An 18,152-nucleotide genomic window follows, 5' to 3' on the forward strand; every position below is an offset into this window, starting at 1 on the left:
CCAGTCAGACAGAGACCAAACGGACACTACTTTGGCCTCCATCTGACTAATGGAGCTCTATGGACACATTCAGCATATACATCAGGTGCTTTCCTGGCATACACACTGAACGTAATCGAAATACGTGATCTGATTAGGCCCTAAGAACTCCTTGGCTAAATACTGTAGTTGTCTTGATCCAGGGTTGGGTTACCTATTCTACTAGGTCATCAGTAACTAAGGAGTCACACAATCACAAGACTCATCTAATCCTTATACAATCGCTTTGCTTAGAGGTGATTTCATTCCTATGAACAAAAGGTCACAGGAAACTGGAGATAGAAGTGACTACACTATGTCAGTACAATATTGGTTTACTCACATACAAAGGGTCATTATAAAACACATTTGTATTAGACTGGAGAATTAACATCCGACATGTAATTGTTTTTTTCTTTTATTAAAACTAGGTATGCAGAACTTAGTAAAGTAATGTCAGAGAAGAAGCCTGATGGTTCTACAAGGATCTTACTCCCAGAGTTCAGAGATATTCTTGCACAACTGGGATTCTGTATAGAAGATGAAGAGTTTAATAAACTTTGTAAAAGGTTATTCATTTTTATTTCTATTTGCAATAATAATAGGGAAGCTAAGGAAGAGAGCTGTCTCATGTGTACGGGTAGCCATAGGCTTCATTGAGATTTGTCATGTGGTGACCTCTTCTTCCTTAGTCACTGTTCTTTTGAAATGCATGCTTCTGAGGAAGTTGTATCAACAGCATCTTTTGGAATATCTTTTGGAAAACATGTGATCTACAGTAGGTCTGGATTCAGTCTTCAGACCCTTTCACTTTTTTACATTTTGTTATGTTGTGGCCTTGTACACATTAAAAAAATCAAGTTTTCCCAATCATTCTGCATTCAATACCCCATAATAACAAAGTAAAAACAGAATGTTAGAAATCTTTATAAGTTTTTTAAATGAAAAACTAACATTTTGCATTGACATAAGTATTCAGACTCTTTACTTTGACACTTGAAATTCAGCTCTGTGGGCTCCCCTTTCTCTTGATCATCTCCAAGATGTCTCTACACCTTGATTGGAGTCACCTGCAGTAAATTCAGTTGATTGGGCATAATTTGAAAAGATACACCCCTGCCTATATAAGCTCTCACAGCTCACAAAGCACATCAGAGCCAAAACCAAGCCATGAGAAGGAAAGAACTGCCTCCAGGGCTCAGAGACAGGATTGTGTTGAGGCACAGATATAAAGGAGGCTACAAAAAATGTTTGCTGCACTGCAAATTCCTAAGAGCACAGTGGACTCCATAATTCTTAAACGGGCGAGCTTGCGACCCACCAAACAAAGTAATCAAGTAGAGAAGGTAAGAGAGGTGACCAAGAACCTAATGGTAACTTTGGCTGAGCTCCAAAAATCCTGTCTACAGATGGGTGAAACTTTCAGAAGGTCAACCATCACTGCAGCACTCCACCATCTGGGCTTTGTCGCAGAGTGGCCAGAAGGAAGTCTTTCCTCAGTAAAAGATACTTGAAAGCCCACTTGGATTTTTCCAAAAAACACAGAAAGGACTCTCAGACTGTGAGAAACAAGATTCTCTGGTCTGATGAAACCAAGGTTGAACCTTTTGGCCTCAATTCTAAGCATTATGTCAGAAAGAAACCAGGCACTGCTTATCATCTGCTCAATATCATCCCTACAGTGAAGCATGGTGGTGGCAGTATCATGCTGTAGGGGTGTTTTTCAACAGCTGGGACAGGGAGACCAGTCAGGGTTACTAGAAAACTGAATGGAGTAAAGCACAAAGATATTCTTAATGGAAACCTGATCCAGAGTGCAAGGGACCTCAGACTGGGCTGGAGGTTCACTTTCCAACAAGGCAATGACCCTAACCTCACCGTCAAGACAACACAGGAGTGGCTTGGGGACAACTCTGTGAATGTTTCTCAGTGGTCCTGCCAGAGCCGTGACTTGAGCCATATTCGAACATCTCAGAATATACCTGAAAATGTCCATCCACAGACGGCCCCCATCCAACCTGACAGCTTGAGGGGATCTGCAGAGAAGAATGGCAAAAATTCTCCAAGTCCAGGTGCGCAAACCTAGTGGCATCACACCCAATACAAAATCTTAGTTTTTCATTTAAAAAATAATTACAAAGATTTCTAACTTTCTGTTTTCACATTGTCATTATGAGGTAGTCAATGCAGAATAATTGGGAAAAACCTGATATTTTTTTAAAATTTGCACAAGTTCACAATAGGGATGAGCGAATGTACTCATTTCGAGTAATTACTCGATCGAGCACCGCGATTTTCGAGTACTTCACTACTCGGGTGAAAAGATTCGGGGGGCGCCGGGGGGAGGCGTGGCGGAGCGGGGGGTAGCAGCGGGGAACCGGGGGGAACCCTCTCTCTCTCCCTCTCCCCCCCACTCCCTGCTGCAACCCCCCACTCACCCACGGCGCCCCCCGAATCTTTTCGCCCGAGTACGGAAGTACTCGAAAATTGCGGCGCTCGGGCGGAAAAGGGGCGTGGCCGAGTAGGTTCGCTCATCTCTAGTTCACAACATAACAAAATGTAAAGGGTCTGAAGACTTTCCAGACCCACTGTAACTCTAATCTAAATAAAAATGTAGTTGCAACTGAAATTGTCATAAACATCCCTCTCTCCATATATTATACTTACAAAGGTCCAAAAGGGTGAGATGTAAAGAGTTTCGTGGTGACAAAGATGTTTTTCATTTTGGATAAAACAAAAAAAAGGTTTGGTATGCGGTTAGCCAGTTGAGCAAAATGTGATTTTATTCAGTAAGAGAAACCAAGTAATCCTGTAGATATGATGCCTTTTAATGGCTAACAAAAATTCATGATGTAATAGCGAGCTTGCGAACCTCTCAGGGTCCTTATTTGCAGGTTTGCAGGAGAGATAACACACAGGCCTGTGACCCCCTAACACCAATTTAGATATCATAAAACTGTCACATTCCTTACCAGCCGGACTAATTAAGTATTTACTTCTCTGCTCATCTTGTCTGGTATTGTTTTAAGTGCAAATTAGTCTCCCTATGTCTGTGCCGCTTCATAGCTGTACATTTGTAAAGATCTTTTTTATTACGCCTGAGGAAGGATCCTGAAAGGTCAGAAAACTCAATTGCTGACCAGCCTTCATAGAACATTAGGGTTCTGGAGAACCCTCCTTGGGAAACACTCAGGGAAAGTAATAGAAAGGCTATGTAAAGCTTTTCACAGATGTATTGGATACTATTTAAAAACATTAATTACTGAAGGCAGCTGGTAAAAAAACACCTAAGGCTGGGCTCACACAGGGCGGATTTGCCGCAAAAATTCCGCGCGGACTTTTGCCGCGGCATATCCGCCTGCGGCCGCTAATCTCGGGATTATCCAGCAATATGGACGAGATTTCTCAGCAATCTTGTCCACACGGGACGGCCAATCCGCTGCGGTAAGTCAGGCTGGAATCGCGGCTGCGGCGGCCGCAGCTGCGGTTTCAGAGTATGCAGCATGTCTATTTTTTTTTATTTCCCCCGCGGCCGCGCTCTCCTCTATGGGAGCACCGGCCGCAGCAGAAGAGCGAGCTGCCGGGCTGCTTCAAAGCCGCCGCGGGTTTTTCCGCAGCGGTTCTCCCGGCGGAAATCTCGCGTTTTTTGCTGCGGCCAAACCGCGGGATTTCCGGCGGGAATACGCCCCGTGTGAACCCAGCCTAATAGTGTATTGTGTGTCTATGTAAACCAATGTTTCCCAACTCCATGACTTCACAACAAGTCAGGTTTTCATTTTTCATGATTTCCATAGTTTTGTACGGATGATGTAATTATTGTCAGTGCTGCAGACATAGCCACAGACGTTCTCTCTAAAGGAGATACTTAAATCATGACCTGTTGGGGGGGGGTTATGAGGACTGGGGTTTGGGAAGCACTGAGGTGTACAAATTATATGTATTTCTGTTCCACAATTTGCTAGGATTTATTGAGTTAAAATCCTCATTGCACTGCAATTTTAATTGGTAAATGTGGCCATGTAACCACAGGTATGACATGGAAGGAAACAGTGTGATTAAGGCAGACTATCTGCTGAAAAGACTTGGAAATGAAATCCAGAACCAGTTTTCAAGCAATATAAAAACTAAAGGTAAGTAGACAAAGAAAGTGATATAACATTATATTCCATTCTCCTTCACCAAGGGATAGGATTGCAGCAGTTCTGGGTAAACTAAATCATTAAGGGGGGATTCCTATCTCAGCAAATCATGAATGAGATGAGAATACCTGTCTGTAAACTGCTGCCATTGGTGGCCAGGATTGCGAAAACAGTAGAGCTGGCTGTACTTTATGCTATTTCTGTTACTCCCATAGACATGAATGTGAGGTACAGAAGCAGTGTACCAAAGAGAGCTACACAGTTTTCACGACTTGGGAGTTATTGGAGCAGCATACAATATATAGCTTGCCTGTTTTTGTAATCACAGCTGGTACCCTGACACTGGAAGCTAGGGGTTGACCGGGCAGAGCTGGAGGTAACGCCCCTAGCTGCCGATCGCCTCCTGGTCTCTACTGTGTCCTATCCCCACTGTTACTTGCGCTGGATGACAGGGTTCTGCTTTGTGCAGCTGTTCCGTCTTGAGCCCTGGACCCTCAGCTCATGCATGCCATTCTCTCCGGCTGGCAGTGTGCCACAGTTGGCATTCTTCCTACTCGCTGGCCAGTTACTTGCTGGTTGTCAATCGGCTGCTGCTGTTTTGTGGGGGCTATCCTGTCTTAAGCCCCGGCCCCTCCAGATGGTAGCCCTCCGCCCCTGCCGCCGGGGATAGTGACAGCGGGGTTGGGAGCGTACATGTGAGACTGGCGGGGGGACGGGGGGAGGGTGACAGCGGGGTTGGTACAGCGGCACCAGGAGGTCAGATGGGAGCCCAGCGGGAAAAGTGACAGTCGAGGCAGGCGGAGGGCCCAGCGCGAAGAGTGACAGTAGGGACAAGAGCGTAGATGGCAGTAGTAGACTAGGAGGAGGAGTAGGAGTAGCAGGAGGAGGGCGAGGAGATGTGTGAGCTGTCTGCGGGGAGAGCCGGTACTTGTGTCTCTGGGGAGCCGTGTGCAGGCCATCAGCCAATCCGCAGCTGTGGGAGTGACCTGCCGGTCCCCTGTAACTCAGCCCGGCCAACCAATGTCTCCACCCATACTTCCAGTGGAGACATATTACACCAGTACCACCTCTGGTTGTAGCATACAGAGGGGTAGTCTGATCTCAGCCATAATTGGTTCATATGGCAATACTCCTCTAACATACAGAGTAAATGAACAGGACTTTGACATTACAATATTACATATACGCACTCTACTCGTAGTTTGGGAAAAACAACACAATATAATGGTGCTTGTATAAATGAAGCAGTTAATAAGTGAGCTAAAAACCTCTAGTTATTTACATGGGATAGTGCACCTCCTAGTGGGCATTATATTGATAGCACAAGGCACCTACAAATTCTTTACCGTTCTTTTTTTTTTTTTTTAGTTTGTCAGTGAAAATGCCCCCTTATTAAATGAGTATAGTCACAACGGTATTATTTTCAGTCTTGAAAAATTGGACCGATTTTTTTACATTTATTTTTGTGTGTGGGATTTTTTTTAAAGCAATTTATATGTGTTTCTGCTATTTTTTCCCCACACAATTCTCGTCTGTTTTCCATCTAATTTTTTAGACGTGTAAAAAAAACCCACACACTTCCAGATTCTGCACACTTTTTTTCTTAAGGGTACTATGATTACATGCGATAAAAATAGATCATAATTGCACTAAACTAGTACAATCCGATATTTTAAACTCACTGATGAACATGCTGTGATTTGTTTGTTTTTCCTCAGACTGTATGTCTGATTAAAAAATCACCCATGTTAGTTTACCCATTTTACAGAAACAAAACTGGATGGAAAAATGGGTCATGTGAACATACCCTAAGGTTTATTTACACAAACGATTTTCCGTGCAAATAAATTGGTCCAAAATTGGATGAAAATAAAGCATTTTATTTGAAATGGTTCACATATGGGATTTTTATTTTTAAATCGCAGCATTACCTATTCATGTCCAATTTTTGGCTGAAAATAGTTTTATGTAAGTGTGCAGTGTCCCACACATTTACAGGAACTATGAGAATTTTGGGCGCAACTTTTAAATCGGTCATGTGAATTAACCCTCACTTTGTTAAAGAACAGAGGAACATGGAAGTTTGGTGTATTTCCATAGCACGCTAAGACCTCACATAGCTGATCTGCATTAGATGGATCCATAACCCGGCAGTGTGCCTGTAAGGGGGAAATTTGCTTTTAGCCATTATCTTGTCATAGTTAAGACAGAAAAACACATAATGTTTTATATAACCTGCTCTGCTGTAGTATCTATTTCAACCCCAATTTCAAAAAAGTCGGGACTGTGTAAAATGTAAATAAATCTTACAAAATAAAGTTTGATTTGGGAATCTCATCTAACCATATTTTAATCACAATAGAACAAAAAAAAATATCAGAAAAGTCAGACATCTTTCCACTTCATTTTTAAAAATTAACTCCTGTAGAAATCACTCTTCCCAAAAAACAACCCCTATTCACCCCCGCAATCTTTACCTATACCTTCCCTGACCTCATCCAAAGTACAGACTTCATGTAAAAAGAAGTACAAAAGATGAATAGGACCATTGTTTAATGTTGTATAATGATAAGTTACCTAGCTTTGTACATAATGCGTATGTATACCGTATTTTGTATTTCAATAAGAATTTATTGGACCAAAAACAGCTGGAGGGTCAATTTTCTACTAATACCACTTACCTTTTGAGCCTTTTGCAAACCCTGTACCAACTTTTTGGAGATGTTTTGCTGCTGTCAATTTCTAAATTTTTTGAAAATTAAATGGAAAAATGTTTCACTTCCAACTTTTGATATGCTTATATGAAGTTTCCAAATCATTGCATTCTTCTTTTATTAAGACTAATTTACATTCCACACAACATCTCAGTGTTTTTGGAACTGGGGATATATACCTAGCGTAGTTCATGTTGTCATGCATCTCTCTAGTTCCTGTAGTACAGTCTAGAGAAATGTCTCGGGCAGAACTGGAAAGAAAAGCCTCACTCAGCATCGAGAAGTGGTTAAAAGATAAATTCAGAGAAGGCTTTCGGAGCATGAAAGAAGAATTTGAAAGGCATGACCCACAAAGAATTGGCAAGGTGGGTAGAACTGTGTTGTATAAAAATGCTGTAGTTCATTTATTGTAACTGTAATGGAAGTAGGGTAGCGGATAGAAAGTAATGTATGTTTGTATATAGCCCTAGTATATCCAATATGCAATTAGAGGGGTTGCCCAGTTTTAAACTATCCTCAAGATAGATCATCAATATCTTGCACTGAGCTGATTTTCGCAGGAAGCAGACAGTTCTGGTCTCACTGCAGTAACCATCCTAAAGAGCTATAAATGTAAACGTTTTTGTTAACTTTTTATACACATTACCCCTAATAAAACACAAAACAAAAAAAATCAGTGGGAAAAAAAGTATTTAAAACTGCACTATATATCACGAAAAAAAAAAACACAGCAAAAATAATTTTGGCAGTGCGAGATAAAAAAAAGGGCCATAAAACCATAACCTGCATAAAATCGCTAAACATTTATATCGTTAAGTCCTTTAAGACTGAAACACTCTGGTCCTTAAGGAGTTAATCATTAGTGCTGTGTCTGCCTAGCTACAATAATTTAGTTGTTAATATGTGTCAATAAAACTCACAGAGGGCAGTATAGATTCTAGATTATAAAGTAGATCCAATCAGAGTAGAACCTAAAATGAGGATCCAGGAAAACAATCTGATATATTACACTAGCAAGGTTTGAACCTATTAGAACCACCCAGACTAAACTGACAGAATGAGATATATCTTTGTCCCTAGTTCTAAATCAAGCCCTGAAGTAGTAATGGAGCCTGTTGCCCCACCAGCTAGACTCAACCTGGCTTGGTATTCTACATATATCCCTACATGTCTATGTAACCCCACTCCCCAATTACATGTTTATGTTTGCATTTTCCTGACCTCCATGGATGGAGAATGAAATATTATGAAACAAAAGATTTACTTTTTTTTGTGTCTCAAGGTTGAGAAAGCTGACTTTCTGGCAGTCCTAGAAAAGTTTAACTTAAAACTAAAAGAAGAACACTTTAACCTGTTCCTAGCAAGATGTGGGCTTGAGAATGCTCTGACAGGCATCAGTTACATGGATCTGCTTAGAAATTTCCAAGATCGCAGTGAGAAAGGCATCACACATAAGATACTCTCTGACCCCAGTCATAGGTAAGCATGTCGGAATCATCTTAACTGATTATTTACAAACATGTAAGCCCATGTGAGTGCTAGAAGGACAATGTATTGGCATACATTGAGTCCATTATACGCCATGAACATGTTTGATAATAAACTCAAATGTATTGAAAAACAAGATGCAAGTATAATAATATGTTCTATGTGATAATATTTACGGAAAATAGTTATATTTCTGATCTTCATATTCTTACAATGAGAAAAAAAGTAAGAGGTGAAGATGGAAATGTAATTGTTGATAAACTATCCTGACCCAGTGAGTTAATTTAAGACAATGCTTCAATAAAATAGGTAGAATTTTATAATAACACTTTTAGACTTTAGTCTATTTATTTTTGAAGACTCTAATCCAGTCACGTATGAGTAGATTGGAGCATTTATTGCACATATATTCTATTATGATTCTCTTTATTTTTTCTTTCATGTTTCAGTGTGACTTAATGCATTTACACGCTTGTCCACTGGGTGTCACTATAGACCGCATTGCTAATATACAGATAACATCTGGGCAGCAAATGGAACTTCATAGTTACATATTATTGGAAAAAGTGTCAAATAGTTTAAAATATACATTAAATCAATATGTGAGCTAAATACAGAATAAAGTAACTAGACCAGAGTACACAAGAAACACATACCCCCAACTATTGAACTATGGGTAGGCTGTCTATCTGGGTCTCATGTGGGTTTACAATTATGGATTGCAATGTAAGATATCTTTAAATATTGAGGATTAAGATTACTATGTATTTTTTACTTATCAAGGCTGTTAGTTGGTTGTAGGCCTGTAAAGCGCCCACCCTATTAACAGCTGCACATGAGGGAATTTATTTCTAGGCAATTCTATTATAGTATAACAGGTCTTACTGTTTGTCATTTCTATGTAGTAGACGTATCCTCCTGATCCATTGTCTGACTTCCACCATTTATTTTGTTCTTCAATTGCAGATTTCACCGGGAAGGGGCCATTAGTCCTTCATCTACACTAACTGCAGTAGAAGCCAGATTAGCAAACCTCTTCCAGTCAGACTTCCTGGCCCTCCTAGCAACTTTTGAGTATGTTTTTAATTACTGTGTATCTATGAGCAGGACAATTAGAGGCAAGCTGAATGTAAATGTTTGCAGAATATTTATCTACACCCATTACATCTACATGATCTACATATTCCATGAATGTATATTAGAAGTAAGCAGTCACAAAGTTTCAGTGCGCTGCCATTAAAACCTGTTGCGCTATATATATATATATGCAATCCACCCGATATGGGGATGCAATTGTGACTGAATCAATTAATAAGTGATAGAAAAACCTCTATGAATTCATATGGAATAGCATACCCCCTAGTGGGCATTATGTTGATAACAGAAGGGACCTAGAAATTCTGCAAATACTGTATATTCAGTACCATATTAGACATTTGTATAATCTCAACAGTCATTCCAGTATTGCTATAGAAATTGCTACAGATTTGCCTTTTAGCTGTATAATGTATCAAAAAAATGCCAGACTACGTTGCATAAAAGGCAGCTGACAACAGTTTTTGTTGGCTACGCATTCTTGTATTTTACAAGAAAACTACGTTATAGTAGCGCTGACATCTGAGGAAGCCTAAAACACAAGTTGTGAACAGCACCAGCATCACTGCTGTTCATGAGCTGCAATGTCACTATGGTCCAGTGTTGCTCTTGAGCTCCACCTAAAATTGTGACCATTACCTACAGCATACTAGTCTGGTACTTCACATAGATTGCCACACTTACCCAGAATGGCACAAAACCTTCTCATTATATGTGTTGGCAGGTGTGGTAATTAGCAAAAATACACTTTCAATATTGCATGCTGGCAAGCATTTCTTTTGTTATGGGTCTTGTAATTAGGGAGGTTACTAATATAAAGACATCTCTAAAACAGTTAGTATTTCATACTATACCTATGATGTGTTTAATTTTGTCTTTTTCCTTTTTAAGATTAATATATGACTTCTTGGTCCACCAACTATTACTACCTCATTATGGTATATTAGGGGCAAATATAGAATTTTTAAAAGGGGGTTGTTTTCAATGAGAGACTTCGTATGGCATCCAGTGCCCCTTGCACGTGGTGCTATGCTGCCGCTGGCCTCATTGAAAACAACGGGCGCTGCGATGCGAGAGCATGGAGCAAGATAGAATATGCCACAATTTGTTTCACGCAGAGAATCGCATTGTGGCGCCATGCAGGAAATTATCGCTCATGTGTATGACTCCATTATATTTGTGTGTCCCACAATGCACAAATCTTGCAAGATTTTCTCGCCTATGAAAGATGGCCTTAGAGTAAACCAACTAAATAAATACAGGACCAAGACCAGGCCCTCTAAATAAATCCAGACCCCAGAACCAGTAAATACAGACGCAGACCCCCTAAATAATTTCAGACACATTAAAAACAAACCTAGAGCAGACCCCCTAAATAAATTCAGACCCGAGACACACTAAAGGCAAACCAAGACCAAACCCTATAAATTCAGACTCCAGAGCCACTTAATGCTGAGCTAGACCAGATCCCCTAAATCAGGCTGGCTGCACACGGCCGGGTCGGATTCTGCTTGCGGGAGCCTGCAGCAGAATCTGACCCTGTGCACAGCTGGCATCCGCGCGTATCTGACTTTTCTTTCTTCTTTCTGTACTGTGGATGGTCTGCACGGTGAGCCATCGGACATGCGCAGTACAGTTTTCATTTTTTTTTAAAGTCCAGGCTTTTCCCGTGTTGTCGCTAGGCGATGACGCAGAATCCGCAACCTTTCTGCAATGTTAGTGACATTGCGGAAGGGCTTCGGGTCGGACGTCTTTCATTGACTTCAATAGAAGCCGTCCGTGCGGAATCCGCACAGAAATAGAGCATGCTGCGATTTTTCCTCCGTGAGCGGAAAATCACAATTGATTTCTGCGCATGTAGAGGAAAAAGCGCTTTACCATGGCATGCTATGGGCGGTATTTGCTGCAGAATCCGGAGGCGGACACTGCTTCGGATTCCGCAATGCAAATCTGCCTGTGTGCGGTCGGCCTAAACATCCCAGACCCACTAAATTCAGATGCCAAAATTACAGACCAAGATCACACCCTGTAAATAAATTCAAATATAGTCGATACAGGACCCAGATCCCACAAATACAGACCCCAAACCTGGCAAACACACACTCAGGGCAGACACCCTAAATAAATTCGGACTCACTAAATACAAACTCAGAACTGACCACCTAATTAAATTCATACCACAGACCAAGTAAGTAGAGACCAAAACATAAATAAATTCTGACCCTAGATCACCTAAATACAAATCCAGACAAGACCACCTATATAAATTTAGATCCCCTAAATACAGACCTAGACCCTCTAAATGGATATAGACCTCAGACCCCACATACCTGTACTTGTCTCACACTCTCCTCCTTTCACTTAACTGTTCACGCCTTTTGCTCGAGGAGCTGCATAGTCATGTGACCTTTATCTCTAAAGATCCTGGTCCTGAGATCATTGCACAATGCAATTTTATCAAGGTTTTTTTTTTTGCCATAATTTGCAGTCTTCGGGCCAAGGATTATTTGACAAAGCAGTTTTGACATAGTTTTGCAATGATTCACAACAAAACAAACTCAATCAAGATACAGTCACATGAATTGGTGCAGATTGGTGCAAAATCCTTAACAAAACCCGCGTAAAATTCTGCATCAAAATCCACACCATTGGTCTGGATTTTGACACAGATCCGCAGTTGACTTCAACCCTTCAGTTGAAAAGGAAAAAATTGCTGTAGATCTATGGCAAAAGTTGTGTAAAACTCTTCACCAAATGGTGCCACTTTTGTTGTGGATAAGCACAAAAATCCACAGTGCAAAATATGTGTGAATGTACCTTAAAGCCACGTTGTGTAATCTGGTAGGGCAAAATACGGTCCTGCCTGCAGGGGGGGGGGGGGCAAGTTCTAGGCAACTGGAAGCCCCCTCTAAGTGTGCCTCCGGGGCTGAATTCTCCATCAGAGTAGTTTTAATGGAGTCTGTTACCAATTTCATGCTGTCCAAACTATGGACTACAGATATGCGCATTGCCCATGTAAGTTTTATTCTGAAATGCTGCAGCGCTTCAGAATAAACACAGTTTAAACCTTGACTGTTTGAGTCGAGACCCTAGTTACAACTCAGAAGTGGGCCGTGCCAGCCTTTCCCTGCGCACAGCTCTCTTCTCACAAGCAGGAAGCAGTCCTCCTTTAACAAACAGCCCCACAGTACTTCTCATAACAGTACCAGTTGCACAGTGATTCTGATAAGTCTCCAAGCAAAGAGAATGGAGCTGCCAATGATGGCACCCTGTTCTCTACAACAGTAGGATGCAGCTGGCTTGTCACTGATGTCTCATTTTGAACTATTGGAAGTTGGGACTCGGGGAAGCTTGTCTGTGTCCTCATAGTTGATGGCCACACAGGTCAACCCTATGTGACCATTGGAGTGCAAGTTATATAAATCTGGTTTAGATCTATCGGGATATCTTCTTAAAGTGGATCATTTTAGGGAAAAAACATCAAAGGCACAGCCATTTCAAAAATAGGGACAGCTGGGAAGTATGCAGAATCTACAGCATATAGTATTTCTTGGCTAATAACATATTATTTTTTCTTCTATTTTTTTCTTAGAAAAATTGATAAATTCAAGACAAATGTTGTAAGCCAACAGGAATTCCGAGCAGCTATAGAGAGCAGGTATGACAGCTATAGTAAGACATGGACGTATTTCACTCCTCATGCAGCCATCTACTAAATCTATCTATCTATCTATCTATCTATCTATCTATCCATCCATCCATCCATCCATCCATCCATCCATCATGTGACTGACATCTGAGTCATGTCTATTCCTAGTCAATATATTACATATGTTGTTATAGTTTCCAAATATATATAAGTTTTTAGGCAGATATATTAGTGTTTAGCTCAATGCCCCTCCTTCATCAGCTTCCCCTGCTGCTCCTCTGCCTTCCTCTACACTGTCTCACAACCTCTGTCGCCTTGATTCCCACTATTGTCTTTTAATCCCATCATTGTCTCAATGTTTCATCATTGTCTTCTATTCAGTCCTCGTGCATAACGGCCATTGTTGCAGTGTGGACGACTGACATAAAAATGAAAGTTTTCTAGAGATGCTGTGGTCATTTATAGTAAAGCCTGTTGCCTGTTGAGCACATGTCTGACTCGTTTCCGAGTTCAGCTGCCCCTCTGCCACCAGTACACAGAGACACCTTGAGTATGCATAGATGAAAGAAAGAAATAGCTGTGGGAGAACAGTATGGTTCCCAACTGGCTAAACCATTCATTGACCAATATTGTGAATTGAGTTCCAAAGTGTAAGTTCCTTGGGAATATATACTCACCGATCAACAATAACATTAGAACAGAGCCATCTGCCTAACATAAGTCACCCTCGTGCTGCCAAAACACTTCTGACTCTTTGAGGTATACACTTTACAAGACCTCCTGAAGGTATTCTATGGTGTCTGACACCAAGAAGTTAGCAGCAGATCCTTTCAGTCCTGCAAGTTGCAAGGCAGGACGCCCATGGATCAGACTTGTTGTTTGAGCACATCCAATGAAAGCTCGGTCAAATTGAGATTCAGAGAATTTGGAGGCCAATTAAACACGTTAACGCTGCATGATGTACAGTCACGTGATGGAGGTTATATGGAGCGGGACTGGGGGTCAATCTCACTTAACACAATGTGGATGTCGGCTGTCTTTGGCAACTGACATCTGCCCGCAACAGCCACAATGACCCTTTAAATGCTACCATAAATTTTGACTTTGGCATTTAAATGCCCCGATCAAAGTTCGGGGGTCCTCAACGCCACCCCGTTCTCCCCGCAATGAGATCGCAGGTGGCGTTCAATTGACCTGATTGCCTATGAAGCCATGCCAGTTTTGTGGCTTGAGAAACTGCCTGTCGGATCGCAGTATAATGTTACACTATGGTATTACATTAAACTGCAGGAGCAATCAAATGATCGCAAGTTCAAGTCTCCTGACCATGAATAAAAAAATGTTTTATTAATTATTTAAAAAAGTAATAAATGTTTTTAAAAAAACCTTTCTCTATATTTATAAAAAAAATCTAAATAAAAAACCCCCAAAACATAATTTTGATATTGCTGCGTCCATAAAAGTCCATTCTGTCCAAATAATTCACTATTTATTCCGCACAGTGAAAAAAATACAGAATGTTAAAATTGCGCTTTTTTGGTCACACTGTCTCCAAGAAAAAAATTGTAATAAAATGTGACCAAAAAGTCAAAATGGTGCCAATAGAAACTACAGGATCTCCCACAAAAAACAAGTCCCCACACAACTATGTCGATGGAAAAATAAAATAATTATAGTGGTCAGAAGATGCAGAAGATATATATATATTTTTAAGTAGTACAGCAATAGAAAAATTATATACATTTTGTGTTGTCACAATCGTACTGACTAGAGATGAGCGAGCGTACTCGGAAAAGCACTACTCGCTCGAGTAATTTGCTTTATCCGAGTATCGCTGTGCTCGGGTCTGAAGATTCGGGTGCCGCTGCGGCTGACAGGTGAGTCACAGCGGGGAGCGGGGGGGGAGCGGGCGGGAGAGAGGGAGAGAAAGATCTCCCCTCCGTTCCTCCCCGCTCTCCCCTGCAGCTCCCCGCTTCGTGCCGGCACCCGAATCTTCAGGGACGAGCACAGCGATACTCGGATAAAGCCAATTACTCGAGCGAGTAGTGCTTTTCCGAGTACGCTCGCTCATCTCTAGTACTGACCCATACAATAAAGTTATGTCATTTTTGCTGCAGATGACAGAATTACTTATTTTCTCATTTCACTCAACTTTTTAAACGTTTTTCAGTACATTATATTGTACATTACGCAGTACCATTGAGAAATACACCTCGTCCCACAAAAAAACAAGCCATCAGACAGCAATGCTGCTGGATAAATAAGAGTTACCTTTTAAAGATGGATATGCAGTATACACATAGGGGAAAATGCTAAATTTAACCACATTTGGGATAGATGGATTAATTTCCCAGCCACGTTTTCTTTTCAGTACCCCACATGTGACACCTGGTAGGTGTTTTTCTATTTCCCCCAGTCTCTATGCGCCCCTTTGACTGGGTATTGTTTTTTAGTAGATATGCCATATGTCAAATAATCACATGATGTGTTGCTGCTATAGCCCTGTAACTCTTTAATAAACTTTATAAATTAATGGATGCATGTCTGTGATAAGCATAGATCTATCCTAAGATACAAATAAAATAAAATAAAGGCACACTAGATGAACCATGTGGTCTTTTTCTGTTGCCCATTTTCTATGTTTCTATTTTCTGTGGTCGTTGTTGACTTAAAAAAAAAGAGTGATAGAAAAGCGGTTAAAGTATAGCGCTGGGTATTCATTAGAGGCAGCAGAGCAGTGACAAGACTGGGATGCTCTTGGTCTTGATAATTATGTCCCATGACTGATAACATCCCAATAGTAAAACAGTTGTCATGTGGCAGAGCTACCTAGGGGCATTGCTAGCACTGGAGCTCCAGGGCACCTACCCTGGACCTCCAGCCTGTTGTCCCTTTGCAAAACAAGTTGTGACTGAAAGAAGTCATTACGGTGCTCTGGGCTGGCTAGAAAACATAGGAAAAGTGAGCAACTCCAGTCAGAATGGACGTTACCTGTTATCACTGGATATCACTTATACGGTCTGCAGAAAACATAGATGCTGAATACTGTATAATGGTAATAATGTTTGTACAGTGGATTTATATAGTAAGAGAATCAAAGTAACATTCAGGCACTATGTAGTGGTAATGATAAGGCAATATTATTGCGCCTTGTGTAGTGGTAGTACGGTAGTAACATTGCACTTTCTATAGTGATTTTTATTCAGTAATAATATAGTAATAGACAGTCACTATGGAGTAGTAGTGATAATGGCGTGGCGGTTTTATCTGGGCCTTGTATAGTACCGTAGTAACATTGGGCTTTGTTTGGTTAAGTAACAGTATGTAGATAATGTAATTACTGTATGGTGGTAATATTTGGTCTTGCTATAGCAGCAACAATGTTATATGATAACTATAGTAGTATATCATTTTTAGTGGGAAACAACATATGCTGTGGGACTGGTGCCCCTGATCTTTTAGGACGATAGCAACACCCCTGTTACTGCATCTAACTAGACCCAGCAGCATATACTTGTTTTTGTAATACATTGTCAGAGCTATTTTTCTCAACAATTGTGACTACTATGAGTTACAACAAAAGTATATAACATAAAGTATATAATATAAACATCATAATAGTATTAATGGCTTGTGAATGTCTTTTCTGACCTTTTGGGAACAAGTTGTAATAAAAAATTTGCATAAAAGTTCTGCCCAGAAAATATATGAAAAGTCATTGCCCTAACTTTTTTTTAAAGAAAATGATTAGCAATGAGTAGACTGAATTCAGTTTTAGAAGGTACTGTACATAGAACAGAAATGATTCTTTCACTGATCAAGTGCAGGAAGGTATAGATTGGAGGCCAGTCTGTCAGCAAGAAGAAATATAGGAAAACAACAGATAGTAGAAGAAAAATCCTGTATATTATTTCTTATTTGTTTAGCTGTTTGATTTAAATTGTTTAAAAATATGGTGCTATATGAAACAACTTTAGTTAAAATTCATTGTAATACGGACACTTGATTACTTGGAAACTGGGCAGTTGTCCTTCATACTAATCATTCAGTGTTCTTAATATCTTCATGTTCTAGAAATGTGGTGCTAAATATTTATTTTCCTCATTTTCTACATCTCTGAAGGTTAATGTATCTAACCTTTAAAGAGCTGTGTGTGTGCTGATATAATTGCATTAACCATATTACCATATTTTATTGTGAAGGGATATATACCTTGTATGTACATATAGAGACAGACAGAATTGCCTTTTATATGCTAATCAACCTCAATATACAAAACTTTACAGGACATTTAAGTAAGGGGCCTATTTAAGTCCTGAGAAAGACATTTATGTCTACAGCCATGACAGGGAATCTTTCTGTATTTTTACAAAGGTCTATTTTGTTTACATAAATCTGTCAAAGTGATGAACAGTCTGCAGGATGAGTTGAATGGTTACTTCTGGCATAGTGTTCTTTACCCTTTCGACAAGTAAAGGAACTCACGGCTATTCCCATCCCCTCTGCAACCTTCTTCCATCAGAAGTCAGCTGTCCATTATCAGCCTCTCCACATAGTGAATGAAGCCTTGTTCATCATTATTTTCTTAGATCATCCTGATTTATTCCTGTGTTTTAGGGATTATGCTTAAATTGTGCTCCAGGGATGAAAACACTTATTTGCTATTGAATAAATACAACTACTTTTGGAATATATGTATGCAAGGTTTCTTTAGAGCTTTTTTTACAATATGCTTTCCAAATTCACTTCTTTTTCTCATGAAAAGCAATGTTTTTGTACATTTCCTTTCATACCAACCGGGGCTAGTGAAAAGCCTTTTGAAGTGCTAGCTTGTTTAAGCAATACCACTGTTTTAGCGTAATGAATACAGTCTTACAGAGAGGACAATCCGACATGGTTCTGTATGCCGGTATCTCCTCTAGCCAAGCTCTCTGTCAGGGTTTTGGGTTTGAAATTCTTTCACTGCTGAAAAGCCTGATTAACCTCTGATATTCACGTGTATGCTTTAGCTGGCAAGGGGCAATGAGGTGACAAAGAGTTAATGGCAAC

At 40.3% G+C, this 18,152-nt stretch overlaps 1 protein-coding gene across 2 annotated transcripts in view; it reads left to right on the plus strand.

Moving 5' to 3' along the window:
* Positions 1-18,152, plus strand: part of LOC136572664 (EF-hand calcium-binding domain-containing protein 6-like) — a 125,010-nt gene that overhangs the window by 41,663 nt on the left and 65,195 nt on the right. For both annotated transcript variants that reach the window (XM_066573463.1, XM_066573462.1), the window contains 6 exons: positions 450-587; positions 4,048-4,148; positions 7,085-7,236; positions 8,154-8,350; positions 9,326-9,433; positions 13,047-13,112. In XM_066573463.1, the coding sequence (XP_066429560.1) occupies positions 450-587; positions 4,048-4,148; positions 7,085-7,236; positions 8,154-8,350; positions 9,326-9,433; positions 13,047-13,112 (762 nt within the window). The remainder of the gene's footprint in view (positions 1-449; positions 588-4,047; positions 4,149-7,084; positions 7,237-8,153; positions 8,351-9,325; positions 9,434-13,046; positions 13,113-18,152) is intronic.

Source organism: Eleutherodactylus coqui, chromosome 7, assembly GCF_035609145.1.
Source record: "Eleutherodactylus coqui strain aEleCoq1 chromosome 7, aEleCoq1.hap1, whole genome shotgun sequence".
NCBI lineage: Eukaryota > Metazoa > Chordata > Amphibia > Anura > Eleutherodactylidae > Eleutherodactylus > Eleutherodactylus coqui.